General features: G+C 44.9%; 2 protein-coding genes across 2 annotated transcripts in view; one reads left to right on the forward strand and one right to left on the reverse strand.

The window, feature by feature from the left end:
* Positions 1–235: 235 nt before the first annotated feature.
* Positions 236–3,741, reverse strand: TRAPPC2L (trafficking protein particle complex subunit 2L). The gene is made up of 5 exons (XM_040615446.1): positions 3,678–3,741; positions 2,489–2,661; positions 1,416–1,503; positions 1,223–1,302; positions 236–416 (listed from the first exon to the last, which is right to left on the reverse strand). Exons 1-5 carry the CDS (start codon positions 3,708–3,710, stop codon positions 371–373), a joined length of 420 nt encoding a protein of 139 aa, XP_040471380.1. The 5' UTR covers positions 3,711–3,741; the 3' UTR covers positions 236–370.
* A 30-nt stretch (positions 3,742–3,771) lies between these two features.
* GALNS (galactosamine (N-acetyl)-6-sulfatase) overlaps positions 3,772–14,749 on the forward strand; it is a 48,915-nt gene continuing 37,937 nt past the window's right edge. Inside the window, exons 1-5 of the mRNA XM_040615441.1 lie at positions 3,772–3,924; positions 7,359–7,482; positions 8,715–8,789; positions 9,844–9,946; positions 13,312–13,455. Of these exons, the coding sequence (XP_040471375.1) occupies positions 3,829–3,924; positions 7,359–7,482; positions 8,715–8,789; positions 9,844–9,946; positions 13,312–13,455 (542 nt within the window). The 5' untranslated portion in view covers positions 3,772–3,828. The remainder of the gene's footprint in view (positions 3,925–7,358; positions 7,483–8,714; positions 8,790–9,843; positions 9,947–13,311; positions 13,456–14,749) is intronic.

A 14,749-nucleotide genomic window follows, 5' to 3' on the forward strand; every position in this document is an offset into this window, starting at 1 on the left:
GCTGTCTCTTGTGCAGCTGTGCTTGCTCTAATCACAAGCACAGCAGGAACTGCTGTTTTTACACAAAGCCCAACTTCTACAGAAACATCTGAGTTGCACAGAGGCACAGCTGCACACATTTCTGTAGGGAACAAACCTCCTATCTGACACAGTATCCTTCCTGAAGGGAGAGCTGCCTCTCACATGTTACCTGAAGGCATAAAGCTGAACAGCAACTTCCGTGCTATACTCAGGAAACCTTGCAGACATCAAGTTTATTCTACACAGAATAAAAATATTACACAGAATGAAGACAATATATACATCACTTTGTAGGCACACGCCTACATGTGGGGAATGTTCTCAGTGCTTGGATGAGAAGGGGAGAGCTTCAGCACACCTGCATCATCATGGAGTTCACCATGCTATCAAAAGCCCTAGAGAAAGAAATGAACACAGAATATTAAAGGAAGCAGCTAGTTCTGCACAGCAGACCTCTTGTAAAAAAGCCAATGGCTAACAGTGCCTCTTACTGGTTAACAAGCTGGCTCTCCCTAAGTGGAATACATGGTTTTACTCTTTAACTACAGCATGCTCCATTGAGTAAATAATTACTTTTAATTAAGTGAAAGTAAGGGCGGGTCTTATCCTGGCTGTAGGGGACCCACACTGGAGCAGCTTGTGGAAAAACTGCAGCCCATGGGAAGGACTCACGCTGAGAAGTTCATTGCGGACTGTCTCCCATGGCCTGCCTCAGCAAAGTATAAAAGAATTTGTTCTTGCCTAGGCAATGGAAGCTCCCAACAGAATTAAAATTCCCTGTGAGATTACAGGTGAGAAATGGTGGGCACTAGCCCTCACATGTGAGGAATTACACATGCTGAATGCCCACCTGTCCTCACCCAAGGATAAGTGCAGTTGTTCACTCTTTAAGCTGCTCTACTTACCTACATTTATTTTCATATTTACCTATGGAACAGGCAATTTTTTCTCCTCAGGAAATTAATTTTCTAACACCAGCTCTGAGGTGGGAGTGGGAATTCAATGAAACTTCTCATGAGACTATCAGTTTTCTGTTACGCAGTAAGGGCCCAAAGACAACACAGCTGTTCTCCATTCAGGCAGTTAGAGCACACATCTGAACTGGGCAACCACAGGGGTTATGCTCTTGGTCCTATTAGATCATAGATACACTAAAAGTTCCACAAAGATGACAAAAGATCAGCATGGTCATCCCACTTACCTGGAATGGATACGGTCCCCAGGGTTATAAAAAGGGTTGCACATTATGTCTGTATATGAATTATGCAGCTTTCGGAACATCTGAAAAGGGATTATAGTTTATAATTATTTTTTTTTTCTTCTCAGCACTTTATGAATAAGCGGAAGTAGTAAAAACACTGATGTGGCAAGTTGTGCTGATTTCCTGCACTTACGCTGCGGATCTCATTGTCTCGAAGTGCTGTGTTTGAAGAATCCACCACCATAACAAACTTCACCTTCGAATTTGTCACGTAGCCGTATCTGTGCATCTGTTAAGGCATGTGCTTCTGACACACCAGAGCCTGGCAACGCAACTAAAACAAGGCTGGAATACACTCAAAGAAATAAGCTGAAAGGAAACATGATGTTCCTGCTGTGTCCAGCACATAGCTAGGACTAGATCAGGGTAAGCAAGACACTAGAATGCAGGAACTGTATCCCCTTTCTACCTGACTTCTGCCATCTTTGAGTACTCCAGGGCCAGTAAGGCATGCCTTGCAATTTCAGAAGCAGCTTCCCACTAACTATTTTGGAAAGGTTTTTCTCTCAAGAAACGTTTTAACGACACAGCCACCTTATTTATTCTCGTTTGGGAGACCACAATCAGAGACCTGGAAAGATCTTCCAATATCGGCCGATGTGACCCACCTCCAACTTCATGAATTAACAACCAGTTTATGGAAACCCAGAAATCAGGTCTGCTGATAACTTCCATCTGTGGCATTCAGAGAAAAAGCCAAAGAAAGTTCACAAGACCAACTTTGTGACTTAAAAATGCTGGGGAAGCTGTGGCTGTGGAGTACGGATCTTAGGGAAATCAGACCTGGGATTTAGGTACTTGACCAGAGATACCTTCATACTCCTGCTGCTTTTGCTGGAGTTCTATTGGAGTCTAAGCTTTGTCCTAGTCGCAGCCAACTGTTTTAACTAATCAGGGAATAAACCACCCAGTTTATGAAAGGTGAAGTCTAGCTGCACCAGGCACTGTTCGCACATTGCACTCCCTCATGTAGGCTAAAAGTAATTTTTTCCACCACCTGGTTGGGCAACAAAGCAGATGCTGAACTGACCAAGGCACCAACCTTGAACCGTTACCTGACAAACTGGTCAGTGAACAAGTCTGTACATTTTCTGCTGATGTCTTTAACATGCCACCAAGTAGGAAGAGAGTTTTCCCAGGCAGAGCCCCTTGCAAGAAAGAGCTTAAAGATACATAATGACATGGCAAAAAGCATTAGAAAGATACACCTTGTAGTCTTCAGTGGGGTAAAGAAGCCCTAGGTACAGTTCCCTCTGATCTACAAGAGCCTTGCCCATCGCAGAGATCTTTTCATCCACAACATCAAGGGAAGTGTGCACAGTGTAGTGGAACTTCAGCTCATTTTCAGTTGGAACACTCCGGATGTAGAGGGGATAGTTCTGAGAAGCAGAACAAGTTACACTAACTAGGACCAGCCACTCTGCTGTGTAAAAGCAATGGCTGATGCCACAACAGTGCTTTCACCCAAAGCACTGCTCTGTTGGAAGTAAACTATTTAACCATTTTACATTCACAGCTGTCACAGCACAACTCCCCTTTACACCTTGCGGTACTTGTGAAGTGGATCTGTCTCCATGCAGCAGTGGTAAAAGAATCATTTGCACAGGCACCGCACAAGGCTCAGATCTCTCCGCTGCTTGACCTGCCTCCTTGTGCCAGCAGAGCCTGTCCCCAGCTCTTTCTGAGGAAAACCCCTCTCCTCTCCGGGCAGCAGGACACCTTCGCACTGTCCCTGTGCTCGCTGTACCAGCTCCCCCTGCCCTGATCCCAGCCTGCTCCTGCCCACTTCAGTCTCCAGTGTCTGCCCTGCTCCCGTCTGTATCTGCCAAGGCTATGCTCTGTTTCTCTTGCCCCTGCCCCACAGCCTCACAGCAATGCTGCTGCCATCCTCACCCCTCTTCAGGCCCCACAACCCCGCCTGGCCCTGCTGCTCCACTCAAGACCTGCAGCCCCATACTCTTGAGATCCAGCCCCTCTCCCCTCAGATCTGCTCAGGTCCCACCTGACCCCCCTGCCGCCCTCAGACCCCACAGCCTGACACTCAGCCCCACTCCCCTCACCCACGTTCAGGTCCCACCTGACCCCCCAGCCCCACTCAGGACCTCCACCCCCACACCCTGAGAGCCAGTCCCTCAGCCCTGCTCAGGCCCCACAACTTCACCTGTCCCCCCCCCCAGACCCCAAACTCTGGGACCCAGCCCCGCTCCCCTCACCCGTGTTCAGGGCCCACAGCTCCACCCGGCCCCTCAGCCCTGCCCAGGCCCCACAGCCGCCCCTGTCCCCTCAGCCCCCCAGCCTGAGGCAGCCCCACCCCCCTCACCCCTGTTCACCTCCACCCGGCCTCGCCCAGGCCCTACAGCACCCCCCACGGCCTGCAGGCCCAACCCCGCTCCACCTCCTTGGCGATCACGGCGATGCACACCGCCATCTTGTCCCCGCCTCCGCCGGCCCCGCCCCGCCCCGCCCCGCCCCGCAGGCGGGTCACGTGACGTGGGCGCGAGCCGCGCTGCCGTAACGCGCGGGGGGCGCGCGGGGCGGCCGTTGCCATGGCGAGGGCGCTGGTGCTGCCCCTCTGCCTGAGCTGGGCCCTGGGCCCCGCCGCGGCCGCGCCGCCCAACCTCCTGCTCCTCCTCATGGACGACGTGAGTGGGGCCCGGGGGGCAGCGGCCTGTCAGCGGGGGGCAGGGGCCCGGGCCACCGGGAGGAAGTCGCTTGTGGGAGGTGTTAGGATGGAGGGAGTGGAGGTTGGTCTCTGGGGAGGGCGGCCTGTTGGTGACCCAGAAGGGGGCTGTGTGCCTGTCCCCAGAGGGGGCTTGGGTACCTGGGAAGGGGTCGCTGTGGCTGAGGGAAACTGGGGGCTTGGCTCCACAGAGTGCTTGTTATGGTGTGTGGGCTGATGGGGCTGGTCACCAAGGCAAGAGTGGGGTGGTGAGGTGGGGTCCCAGGGCTGGCAGAGGGGTTCTGGTGGCAGCCCACCCTCTCCTAGGCCCAGGGTCCTTGGCAGGGATAGGTTGAGCACCAGCACCTTGCAGGCAGGGTAGCTGTTCAAAAATGTCCTGAGGTCTGGGAAATTTCTACGCGGTGCATGCAGGGCTGGTCAGAGACACTGTGGCGGTGGTCCCTGAGCTTGCAGGAGCATCGTGGCCTGTGGGCTGGGTCCAAAGCTGGACCGGTGCTAAGGCAGAGACCTTGAAATAGGGGTTTCACCAAGTTGGCTGCCCAGGAGCCTTATCCTGTAAATTACTCTTCTGGACATCCTCCTAAGTACACATCAAGGGCCATTTTTGGGCCTGGCAAGATTTGTGTTTTGAGAGCGTGTCTTGAGCATTTATTTGCTGCTTTGTGCTCCCCAGAGCGCTGTTTCACTGACTCTGTGGAGCAGAGCTCTCCCTGATGTGCACAGTCTCCCTTAAGTCATAGTTTCCAGGCTCACACATCATCCCTTCCAGGTGGCACGGCCTTCGTGTTCAGCTGTGTGCCACATCTGTTCCCTTTGTCAGCAGGCTGGGGCCTGTGGGGTACCACATGGACAAGGTCTCTACTGTGATTCATGGTCAGAGGTCTTCAGCACAGTGATTCAGGCATAACTCGGGGGCTGATGTGATGATCTGGAAAAGTCTGATTGAAATAAGCAGGAATAGTTGAGTAAGTCTGTAGGTACTTACTCTGAAAGCCATCATGCTTTGTTGCTTTCTTGAGTCCTTGCCGTATTTTGTGTAAAAAGTGGTGAAGAAATGAAAGGAAGGCCCAGACCCAGCGTATCCCTGCCCTAGAGACACTGCATGCAAACCTCTTGCTATTTCTTGTGTCAATGTCCTGATGAAAACAAATGAGACCTCTCAGATCTATAAAGTCAAGGCCATATGCAAGCCTTTTGGAATTGATGCTTACACACCTACATACCTTATCATCAACCTAATCATCTTATCTATCAGTCTGTTCATAATGGCTGAGCAATTAATTCCTCAGTCCTTGACAAATGATTCCACTGGCTGGTAAATGTTGAAAAACTGTGTCTTGGTGATTTTTCAAACCTTGATTGAATCATTCTGAAGCTAAGACTTGGTTTTGTAGCCTACAAAAATAACTGGCAACCGAATACCAGTGATGGATGTGGTTGTCGTAGCACTGAATAAGGTGTATCTACAAGTGTAGACAAAGAAAGTCCAGTACATTTCAGGACATGTTTTAGAAACCCAAACTTGCCTCCTGGAAAACTAAACAAGAAGAAAACTCATTCTGCTAATTTTTATTCTCTGAACTGGGGCAGGGGGAAGGCAACAAATCTCAAGAGTGGAGGTAATCACAGATTTGTTTCCAATGAAAAGTCTTTTCATTTTTGCATGTTTTCATTTTTGTAGTGGTCTTAGCCACGTAGGTAAGGAAATACGTTAATTTTCAACACATTCAAGTTGCTGCCATCTTCCTGTTTTGCTTCTCTAATAATATTTTCATGTCACTTCAGGTGTGTTTATAGTTGAAATGCATTGTGTGCTGTTTTAAACTACTTGAAAAGCTAATGAGGGTGGGTGTGTGACTCAAAGGGCGGGCAAGCTCTTATCACCTGTTTGGTTCTGTTCTGCCATTTCAGTGTGACAGTTGTTTTCATGGTGTTTCTACACTCCTGTACAAGATAATTGCCTTGTAAGCCTCATTTTTCTGGCCAGTTGAGCCTCTGGCAGTCCATCTCAATTTTCCATTCAGGAATATTTCCCCCTAAGCTGGCACTTGTAATTTTCAAGATGAAAGCTCCTTGGGACAGTGATTATCCCACTCTAGAAGTGTTGGTATGGCATGAGACATGATGAGGTACATATCATCCTGACTGGACCTTCTGTGAACTATTTATTTATTTAATATGCTGTTCATTAAAAACACTTCTCCATGGTCTTTTGACTTTGGTCCTTCACTAACTTCTGTGACTCTGTCACTGTGTGTGAATTAGAGCAATGTGATAATGGTTTTTTTTTCTCCTTGATGGTAAAGATGGGGGTGATCCCACTGAATCCGTTTTAATTCCACGTCCTAGTGTTAGGTGGTACCGTTTAACTGCTCCTTGCTCAAACCTCAGCAGCCGGCTCTGCAGCTCTCCAACAATTTTTGTTTCCAAACTGCACCACTGCAGTGTAAATGTTAGACTTTCAAATGGGACCAGACAGATGGTTTTCTAAAGATCTTGATACATTATGCCCTCCATATCAGTTGCTCACCTGATACGCATCTGTATTAAAGAAAGCTATTGCCTTTTTTAAAGCATAATATAATCTCTAGCAACCATGGTGCCTAATTGCTCATTAAGTTGTTCCCTTCTAGAACCTTCTGTTTTAAGTCACTTTTATTTGTATTATTACCAGTAATAGTTTTCAGCAATGAACGCAGTCAACATGATGGTAATTTTATGGTTTTCCTGGCATGTGACCCCTCTGAATTAGGAGGGAGATACAGGGTGAAACCACTGTCTTACAAATAAGTAGAGTGACATATAATGCCTCTGGCAGGTTTCTCCCCAGAGCTTGCTTTTAAGAGAAATGCTTTCTCTCTTTTTCCTGCAGCACTGCTTTTGAGTTTAGACCTTTTCCTTGCATTTCTAGTTACTCGTACACAGATGAATAGATTGAGCAGGCTGACATGGAGTCCTGGAGTCCAACACAAAGACATGTAGCCAGGGACTGAAGGGTCAGATTTTGCAGGTGTACAACATTGAACATACCATGTGTAACTTCCTTTTCCTCCCTGGTATGTTTGCGTTTGCCAGTCTTCAGGCACTTGAGTAAGATTGAAGGCATTAGGGTTCTTACCCTGTTGTGCTACAAGTGTTTTAATGCCTGTTAGTAAGTCATTTAATCTCACGTGTGCCTTGGTTTCCCATTTGCCAATGAAAAGCATAATAGTTCCCTGCTTCACAGGGCTGGGGAATATCATTTTTATCACGTGAAGTAATCCCTATGTAGGGAGATGAGCGCTGTAAAGATTTAGAAATGAAGGGATACAATAAAAGTGTTATGTGGGCCCAGAAGCATTGTTGTTGTGGAAGAGTAAAAGTACTTTTACGTCTTTTGGTGTGTTCTTTTTACAGATGGGTTGGGGTGATTTGGGAGCTTTTGGAGAGCCTTCTAAGGAAACTCCTAACTTAGACCAGATGGCTTCAGAAGGGATGCTTTTCCTGGATTTTTATACTGCCAACCCCCTCTGTTCTCCATGTAAGTAAACTGGAGTTTTAAACTAGCATATAAGCATGCCACCTTCTGAGAAGATTGGGACGTTTGCCAGCATCGGACGTGAACTAGTAACCAAACCAGTGATTACCCCCAGGGCAGAGTTTGGATTTGGTGCTTTGATCTTGCATTTTGCTCCCTTTTTATTTATGTTTTGATTGGAAAACCTACAATCTTCAGTTCATACAAAGCACTGTTTCAGTGATCAAATCAGTCCATCTAAAGGATTTTTTTACTACATTATGGTTTAGTATTCTAGCCTTAGTTGTTGCATTTTTTAATCTTTCTTGGTTTGGGATAAACAAACAAAGCAGTATCTAAATTGTTGCTGAACATAGTTTGTACATAGTTTGTTGGCTTTGGTAAGACTTTAATGCAAGGAGTGGCAGCAGGTTGTGTCCTGCTTTGACCCTGGTGGCTTGCAAGATTCCTGGAGAAAGGGACAAGAGATAAAAGAAACGTTTGGGTCTGGGAGACACAGATATTTTTATCCTTATTGTTTTTTTCTGTGGGATGGATTTTTTTTTTCTTTTTTTTTTTTCTCAAACCTGATTGGCAGCCAAGAACTGAAACAAAAATGAGGAACAGGGGCTTTATATTTGGGATTTCATTTAGGATATAATTTGTCAGTGTACTGATGACTTCCTTGCTCAGAAAAGGCATTTAAGATATGAAATCCTGCTAAGTCAAGTGGTGGTACTGCATGTGCTTAAAGTTAAACATCTGTTTAAATGTTCCCTGCAGTCAGGACCTGACTTTTATTGTCAAAGCTGGACAGCTCTTTCTTCACTATTACATGACTTTTGTTCAGGCAAGCTTGAAAACTTAGCCTTAAGCATCTAATCAGTTTGTGTTAGGATTTCCTCTTAAATATATATGTACATCAGGAGTTCCTTTTATAATTACTGAGATAAGGGGCTGCTGCTTTGACTATTGAAAGTAATTACTCTTTAGCCATGGGTAATTTAACAGAGGGGCCAAATTTCAGTGGGGTTTGTCCTCACTCAAATGGTATTGCATCAGAACCTGACTATCTCCTTGGCTCACTGAAGAGGAGAGTTGCTGCGTCTTCTAATGTGAGTGATCATAGTAGCTGGCTGTGGCAAAAGGACACTGACATGCTTCAGTCAGCATGCTGTCCTCAGCCTTAATGCAATAATGTTAATATTAAGCAGAGAAAGCATGTAAAATAAAATGGTTTTTTTTGTTATTTGCAGCAAGAGCAGCACTGTTGACGGGCCGTCTCCCAGTCAGGAATGGTTTTTACACCACGAATGCACATGCCAGAAACGGTATGGGCTTCATTCCTGATTTTCCTTCCTCTCTCAATTTCCCTCTGCGCTTGGTAGGAAGTTTTGCTTTGGACAAAGGCTTGGCTCGGTGGTCTTCCCCCATGGATCTTCCAGAGTGGCACAAAAAGATTACCATGTTAACTGCTGCTAATAAGCGTGAAATGTATTGCTTCCTCCTCATCAAGCAGAAAACCTCCTCGCATTAAGAGACATAAACAAGGCTGGTTGATCCATTTGCTTCTACTGGCTGAGAAATGTTTCCTCTGGGCAGTCTAATTGCTGTCTGGTGAAAGAAAGTCACATGGGGTGTATGTTGACACCCAGAGTAAAGAACAAGCTGCTTGCAGTTTTATTCAGCAGCCAGTTTTCTAACCATTTCAGCCTTGGCAGTTTTATAGCACTGTTGTGCCCGTAGTGCTTCTACTGGGCAAGATTACCAGTTCATAACATCCCTGGGTTGATTTTTGTTCCTGTGGTTGGTTCCAGTGTGACAGATGCCATATGCTTGGGCAAGAACCAGTAGCTACATGCTGCATTCACACTGCGTAATAGCAAACGTGCTTGGCTATCTCGGGCCTGACCAAAGTCACACCTTAGATTCTCAAGGGCCAGAGAACTGTGGACGTGAGATGTAATTTCTTTCAGCTCTTGCAGTCTGAGCAAGTTTATCAATCATTTGATTTAGGACAAATACGCCTTCAGTTCAGAAAATATAAAGCAAATCTGCAAGAGCAAAGGCAACTCCAGTGCACACCTAAAGCACTTGCTGTCTTTATGAACCCCTGCTTTCAAGGGTGTTATCTTCATTCCATGGTGGCAGCCCCCTTTATTATTGACTGTGGTGTGCAAGGAGATGGAGTTCTCCCTTTGATCTCATTATTAATTTTTTCTCTTCATCTTGTGGCCTGGGAGAACTTCCAAGTAGTGATATTGCTGGGATTTCAAATTAATTGCTATTTCTGATCCAGTAACAGTGCTTCTAATGATAGGTAACCACGAGCTGCTTGCTCTAATATTTGTAAGAGTCAGAAGGATTTTTGTTTGTTTTATGCAGCATACACGCCACAGGATATAGTAGGAGGAATCTCAGATTCTGAATTACTGCTTCCAGAGTTGCTGAAGAAAGCTGGCTACATCAATAAGATTATTGGCAAATGGTAAACTTATTTTAAGATGTCTTGCTTTGAGATTTCAGTGTGCATGTTTACATATTGTGAAGGAGCAGCAGAACAACCTGAACTGCAGGGAAAAAAAACCTGTTCTGAAGCTCAGATGTCCAACTTTTGAAATCTGTGGTGGATTTTCCCCCCTGCTGTGATCAATTTCTGAATTGAGTGTCACTATTGCAAGTACATACATATATCTTCATACAAAGAGTTGAAGAGGTTTTAGGGGTGGGTGTGTGTGTGTATTTATTTATTTATAAACCCTTCAACTCTTTGTGCTTTCATCCATCTATCACACAATTTAATCAAAAAATCCAAGATGTTCTGTTGGAACTTGCCTTGAGCACCTACATGCTTTTTATCTTTGGCCCCTGATATGTTGAGGTTTTTTGTTAATAGACTAAATTGTGAAAGCTGCTTTTTTGGGAGCTAGAAGCGTGTGATACAGAAATAGAGATGCAGACATCTCCAGGGCTACATCAAAGATTGTTTTTCAAGTGTAGAAAGTCAGGGTGGATAGGAACAGGCTTGACTGGGACAATTGTTACCAGGTGTTTTAAAAGACCTAGAGAGCTGATGACCGCAAATACTGTGTTCAGGTTTGGGCCCCTCACTACAAGAAAGACATTGAGGTACTGGTGTACATCCAGAGAAGGACGACAAAGCTGGTGAAGGGTCTGGAGCACAAGGCTTATGAGGAGCAGCTGAGGGAACTGGGGTCATTTAGCCTGGAGAAAAGGAGGCTCAGGGGGGACCTTATCACTCTCTACAACTGCCTGCAAGGAGGCTTTAGCGTGGTGGGGGCAGTCTCTTCTCCCAAGTAGCAAGCAGCAGGAGAAGAGGACACAGCCTCAAGTTGCGCCAGTGCAGGTTTAGATTGGATATTACAAAAAAATTCTTCATGAAAAGGGTGGTCAAGCACTGGAACAGGCTGCCCAGGCGAGTGGTGGAGTCGCCATCCCTGGAGGGATTTGAAAGCCATGTGTTTAGGAACATGGTTTAGTGGTGGATTTGGCAGTCCTGGGCTGATGGTTGGACTTGAAAATCTTAAAGGTCTTTTCGCACCTAGATAATTTTATGATTCTGTGGTCCAATACTCTGTGAATATTGTCCTTCAGCTTTATGAACTTTCATGGAAGTACAGTATAATCTATGTAGAGGATACAGAAGAACTTCTAAAAAACAATATTTTGTGATGTCTGCAAAGAATTGGAATGGAAAAGCCTGAAAGATACTCAGATCAAATGAGCCCAGTGGAATTACCAGTCTTAACAGTTGAAACTGGTGCAGTTGTAACATTCGAATTTCAAATGCGCTCGTGGGCTGTAATGGAATCCCATGGGGTCTGGGGATCTCTGAACAGTTGATTCACAGTTTGGAACAGTGCTGTAATAAATAAATGCATAAATAGCAACTTCAAAACTACAAAGATACCAGAGGAGTACTGCTTGGTTAACAGAGTAATTGTTAATGAAGAGACTTCAGGCAGGAGTACTGTCAGAGAGATACTGTTTAGGAAAGCAATGGGATACAATTTATCTAACAGTTTCATTAACAAGTTAGAGGAGAGCACGTTTGAATTGTGGTTGGATTGACTGGTGCTGCTGAAGCTGGAAAGAAAGCAAACTAACCTAAGACAGTGAATTATTTATTACCACAAATCCGAACAGCAGAGTGGCCATGAAGAATCGGATCAGTGGGCTGAATGCAATAAGATGCAGTTCAGTGCTAATAAATGTAAATTCATACACCCAGGGAAAAGAAATAAACAACACAAATACAGATTGGTTCCAGGCAGTTATTTGGAAAACAGCGAAGCTGGAAGGACCTGCAGCTGTTAGCAAGAAGCAGACTAAATACGAATGTGCAGTGCACTATCGTTGTGCACCCAAGAACTGTTAATCCTGGACAGGACGAGGCAGTCTCTACCATTTGTGCATGCCACCTGCTTCCTAGAAAGCTGTAAAGAAATGCAAAGTCCAGTAGTTAAATTGGGGTCTTACCATAGCCATGCATAGAATTTTAGGGCTTTTAAGGACTTACGTTTTCCAGCAGAAGATTTTTATATCCTTTCAAAATCCCTTCTAAAAACTTTTCAGGGTGTCCTGTGACAGTAAGTTCCACAGTTTAATTATATGTTTGCAAGTCAAGTATTTTCCATGGCTGTTCTAGAATTTGTTGCATTTCATTAAATATCTTTCTCTTTTTTGTGTTGTAGGAGGGAGAGAGTAATCTGCATCTCTGTAATTATTTGATACTTTTTTCAATTCTCTCCTTCTGTGAGATCTGTTAGGACGTACTCAGAATAAAATATTTTTTCATGTCTCTTGTTGTAGAAACATCCAGGAATAGCTTTGTATTATCATATGTATAAATGAGGAAGGGATAGAATCCTGCTGGTCAGACTTACAGTTTCAGTTACATCACTGAGATATGTTCATAGCTGGAATGACGACTGTTTCTGTTATAACTCATTTTGGAATAGCTCAGAATAACTCTAGGGATCATTTTACTTCAGGGAATGCATTTTATGTCCCTTACATCCAGGAAGTTTGCAGGGGGTGATGGCACAAAATGGACAGGTTGCAGATGCAGACTTGTGAGTGGAAGCTGGAATGATTAAACAAGCATTAATCTACAAAGGTCTCTTTTAGAGACTGGGAGAGGACGGGCATTCTGTATCTTCAACATGGTATAAATGAAGGAAATGTAGAATTTGCAGTGTAGGAGCTGTGGAATACAGAGGAGCTTTATCTTGAAATTAAGGATGGAGAATTTTCAAGCTGCATGGTAGAATGGAACTGCCATCAGGAGGAGCTAAACATGTTTTATGTTCACATGTGCACGTAAAGAACTCATTCTCATTTACATTCAGATCTCTTTGTACCATTTTGGCAGCATGAGTACTCCATAAAAGGGATGCAGATATAATGGTACATTTCATGAGCCTTGCTTTGTGTTTTTACAGCTTAGTGGTATGAAAGTGACTTGTCGTAGATCAGAATCCTCTAAGTAAAACGTTATGTACATCTTTGCAATGGCTTTGGGCAGTGTGGTCCATCAGTGCGGATCATCGAGAGAGCATGAGAGAAGACACCAATGGAGGGAAATAATGGAAAACAAAGATTGGACATTGGATTAAAATGGGATATATGCAAGCACTGGAGTAAGTCTGCATGGATGTGCTTGCAGCAAGTATGAGAAAGATCAAGAGAGCGCTCTGCAGTCATTTATTTGATTGAAGTGCTTCAAGATTTTTCTTCTTAGGCAGAGACTGTTTTCTTGCATGCCATTCTGATGAGATTATTTTCTTCCTTGTAGTAGAATTTTAACTCATCTGTTTCTTCTGTTCCTAGGCATTTGGGTCACCGGCCCCAGTTCCATCCCCTGAAACATGGGTTTGATGAATGGTTTGGATCCCCAAACTGCCATTTTGGACCTTTTGATAACAGAGCACTCCCCAATATCCCTGTGTATAGGGACTGGGAAATGATTGGCAGGTAATTCAGCTACTTGCCTGGTAATGTTATTTTCTTTGCTTTCCCTGCTGACACTACAGTGCTGGAAGATAAGCGCTAGCGTAGAAAACCCATTTCAGTGAAAAGGGGTTGGCAAAACCAGCAGCTGCTTCAGAATCAGAGTTACAGACCTAGATGGATGGGCAGTCATCTGCAGGTGCTTCACTCTGTGCATAGGACTTTTACAGTGCGTCAAGCATTGGGAATATCCTGCCTCATATATGATCCAAGATCCTTATTAGAGAGTGCCCTGAATATCCTGCAGTTCAGCAGTATGCCAGTGCAGAAAAGATGCTTGTAAAAGGTCATGAAACACATGAACAGCCCTCCTGGGTCAGGCCCAAGGCCCATTTAACCCATTGTAGTCTGCGATGACCACTAGTATTGAATGCCTATAGAAAGGGTATAAGAAAGCATACGTGGAATGGTCTTTCTCTTGTATGGCGGTCCATCTTCCTAAACTGAAGGTTGTGTCCAGATCTTTAAATAGCCACTGACTCAACTTCTATGAACTAGTCTTGTCTCTTTTCTAAACCCATTCGTGTTTCTGGACTCTACAACATCCTGTGCCAGCATCTCATTTCTTGCTTTGCCCTCATACTTTTGAACAGCATTTTCCCTCTAGCCTGGGGATGGCCAATATCCAGCCTTAAAAGGCCTGGGTGGTGGTTTCCAGTGGAGCCAAGACAGAATTAAGGGAAAGCCTTGCTGGAAAACACACAAGGTAGACAGAAATGGGAAGGTATAGATTAACTGTCAAGAGAGGTGTGAGTTTCACATCTAGGAGAGGAAGCAAGGACAGTCCTTCCTGGGGAAAGAAGAGGTTTTGAAAAGGCAATGCTGGCACTCAAGCACTGTTGCCTGGGCAGTGCTTGCTGCTTCTCAGTTGTGGTTGTGGCACTCTGACTTTGCCAGTTAAAGCTGAGATAATCCAGACCTACTTCTGTGGTATGGATGCCCCTCACAGACTAGACATGGTAGTTGACTACTAAACTTTATTCTAAACTCCTAACCAATTTTTGTAGGAATCCTGTCTTCCCCATCTCTACCTTACCATCTAAATTTAAAGTTGAAGCTTGTTAAATATGAAGCTAGATGTTTGATTCTGAGTACCAAGGCAAACCTGCAAGTTGCATGTGGACTGTCTAGGGATGTGACTGCTCTGGAGTGCCATCTGCCAAAGAGAGATGTTTGCTTATCCCGTTGAGCCCTAAAGGCTTCCTGTGATGATTTCACTCTTCTACTTCTCTTGGAAGCTGGTTCCATTCTGTACTGA

The sequence above is a fragment of the Falco naumanni genome, chromosome 15 (genome assembly GCF_017639655.2).
Source record: "Falco naumanni isolate bFalNau1 chromosome 15, bFalNau1.pat, whole genome shotgun sequence".
NCBI classification, from domain to species: domain Eukaryota; kingdom Metazoa; phylum Chordata; class Aves; order Falconiformes; family Falconidae; genus Falco; species Falco naumanni.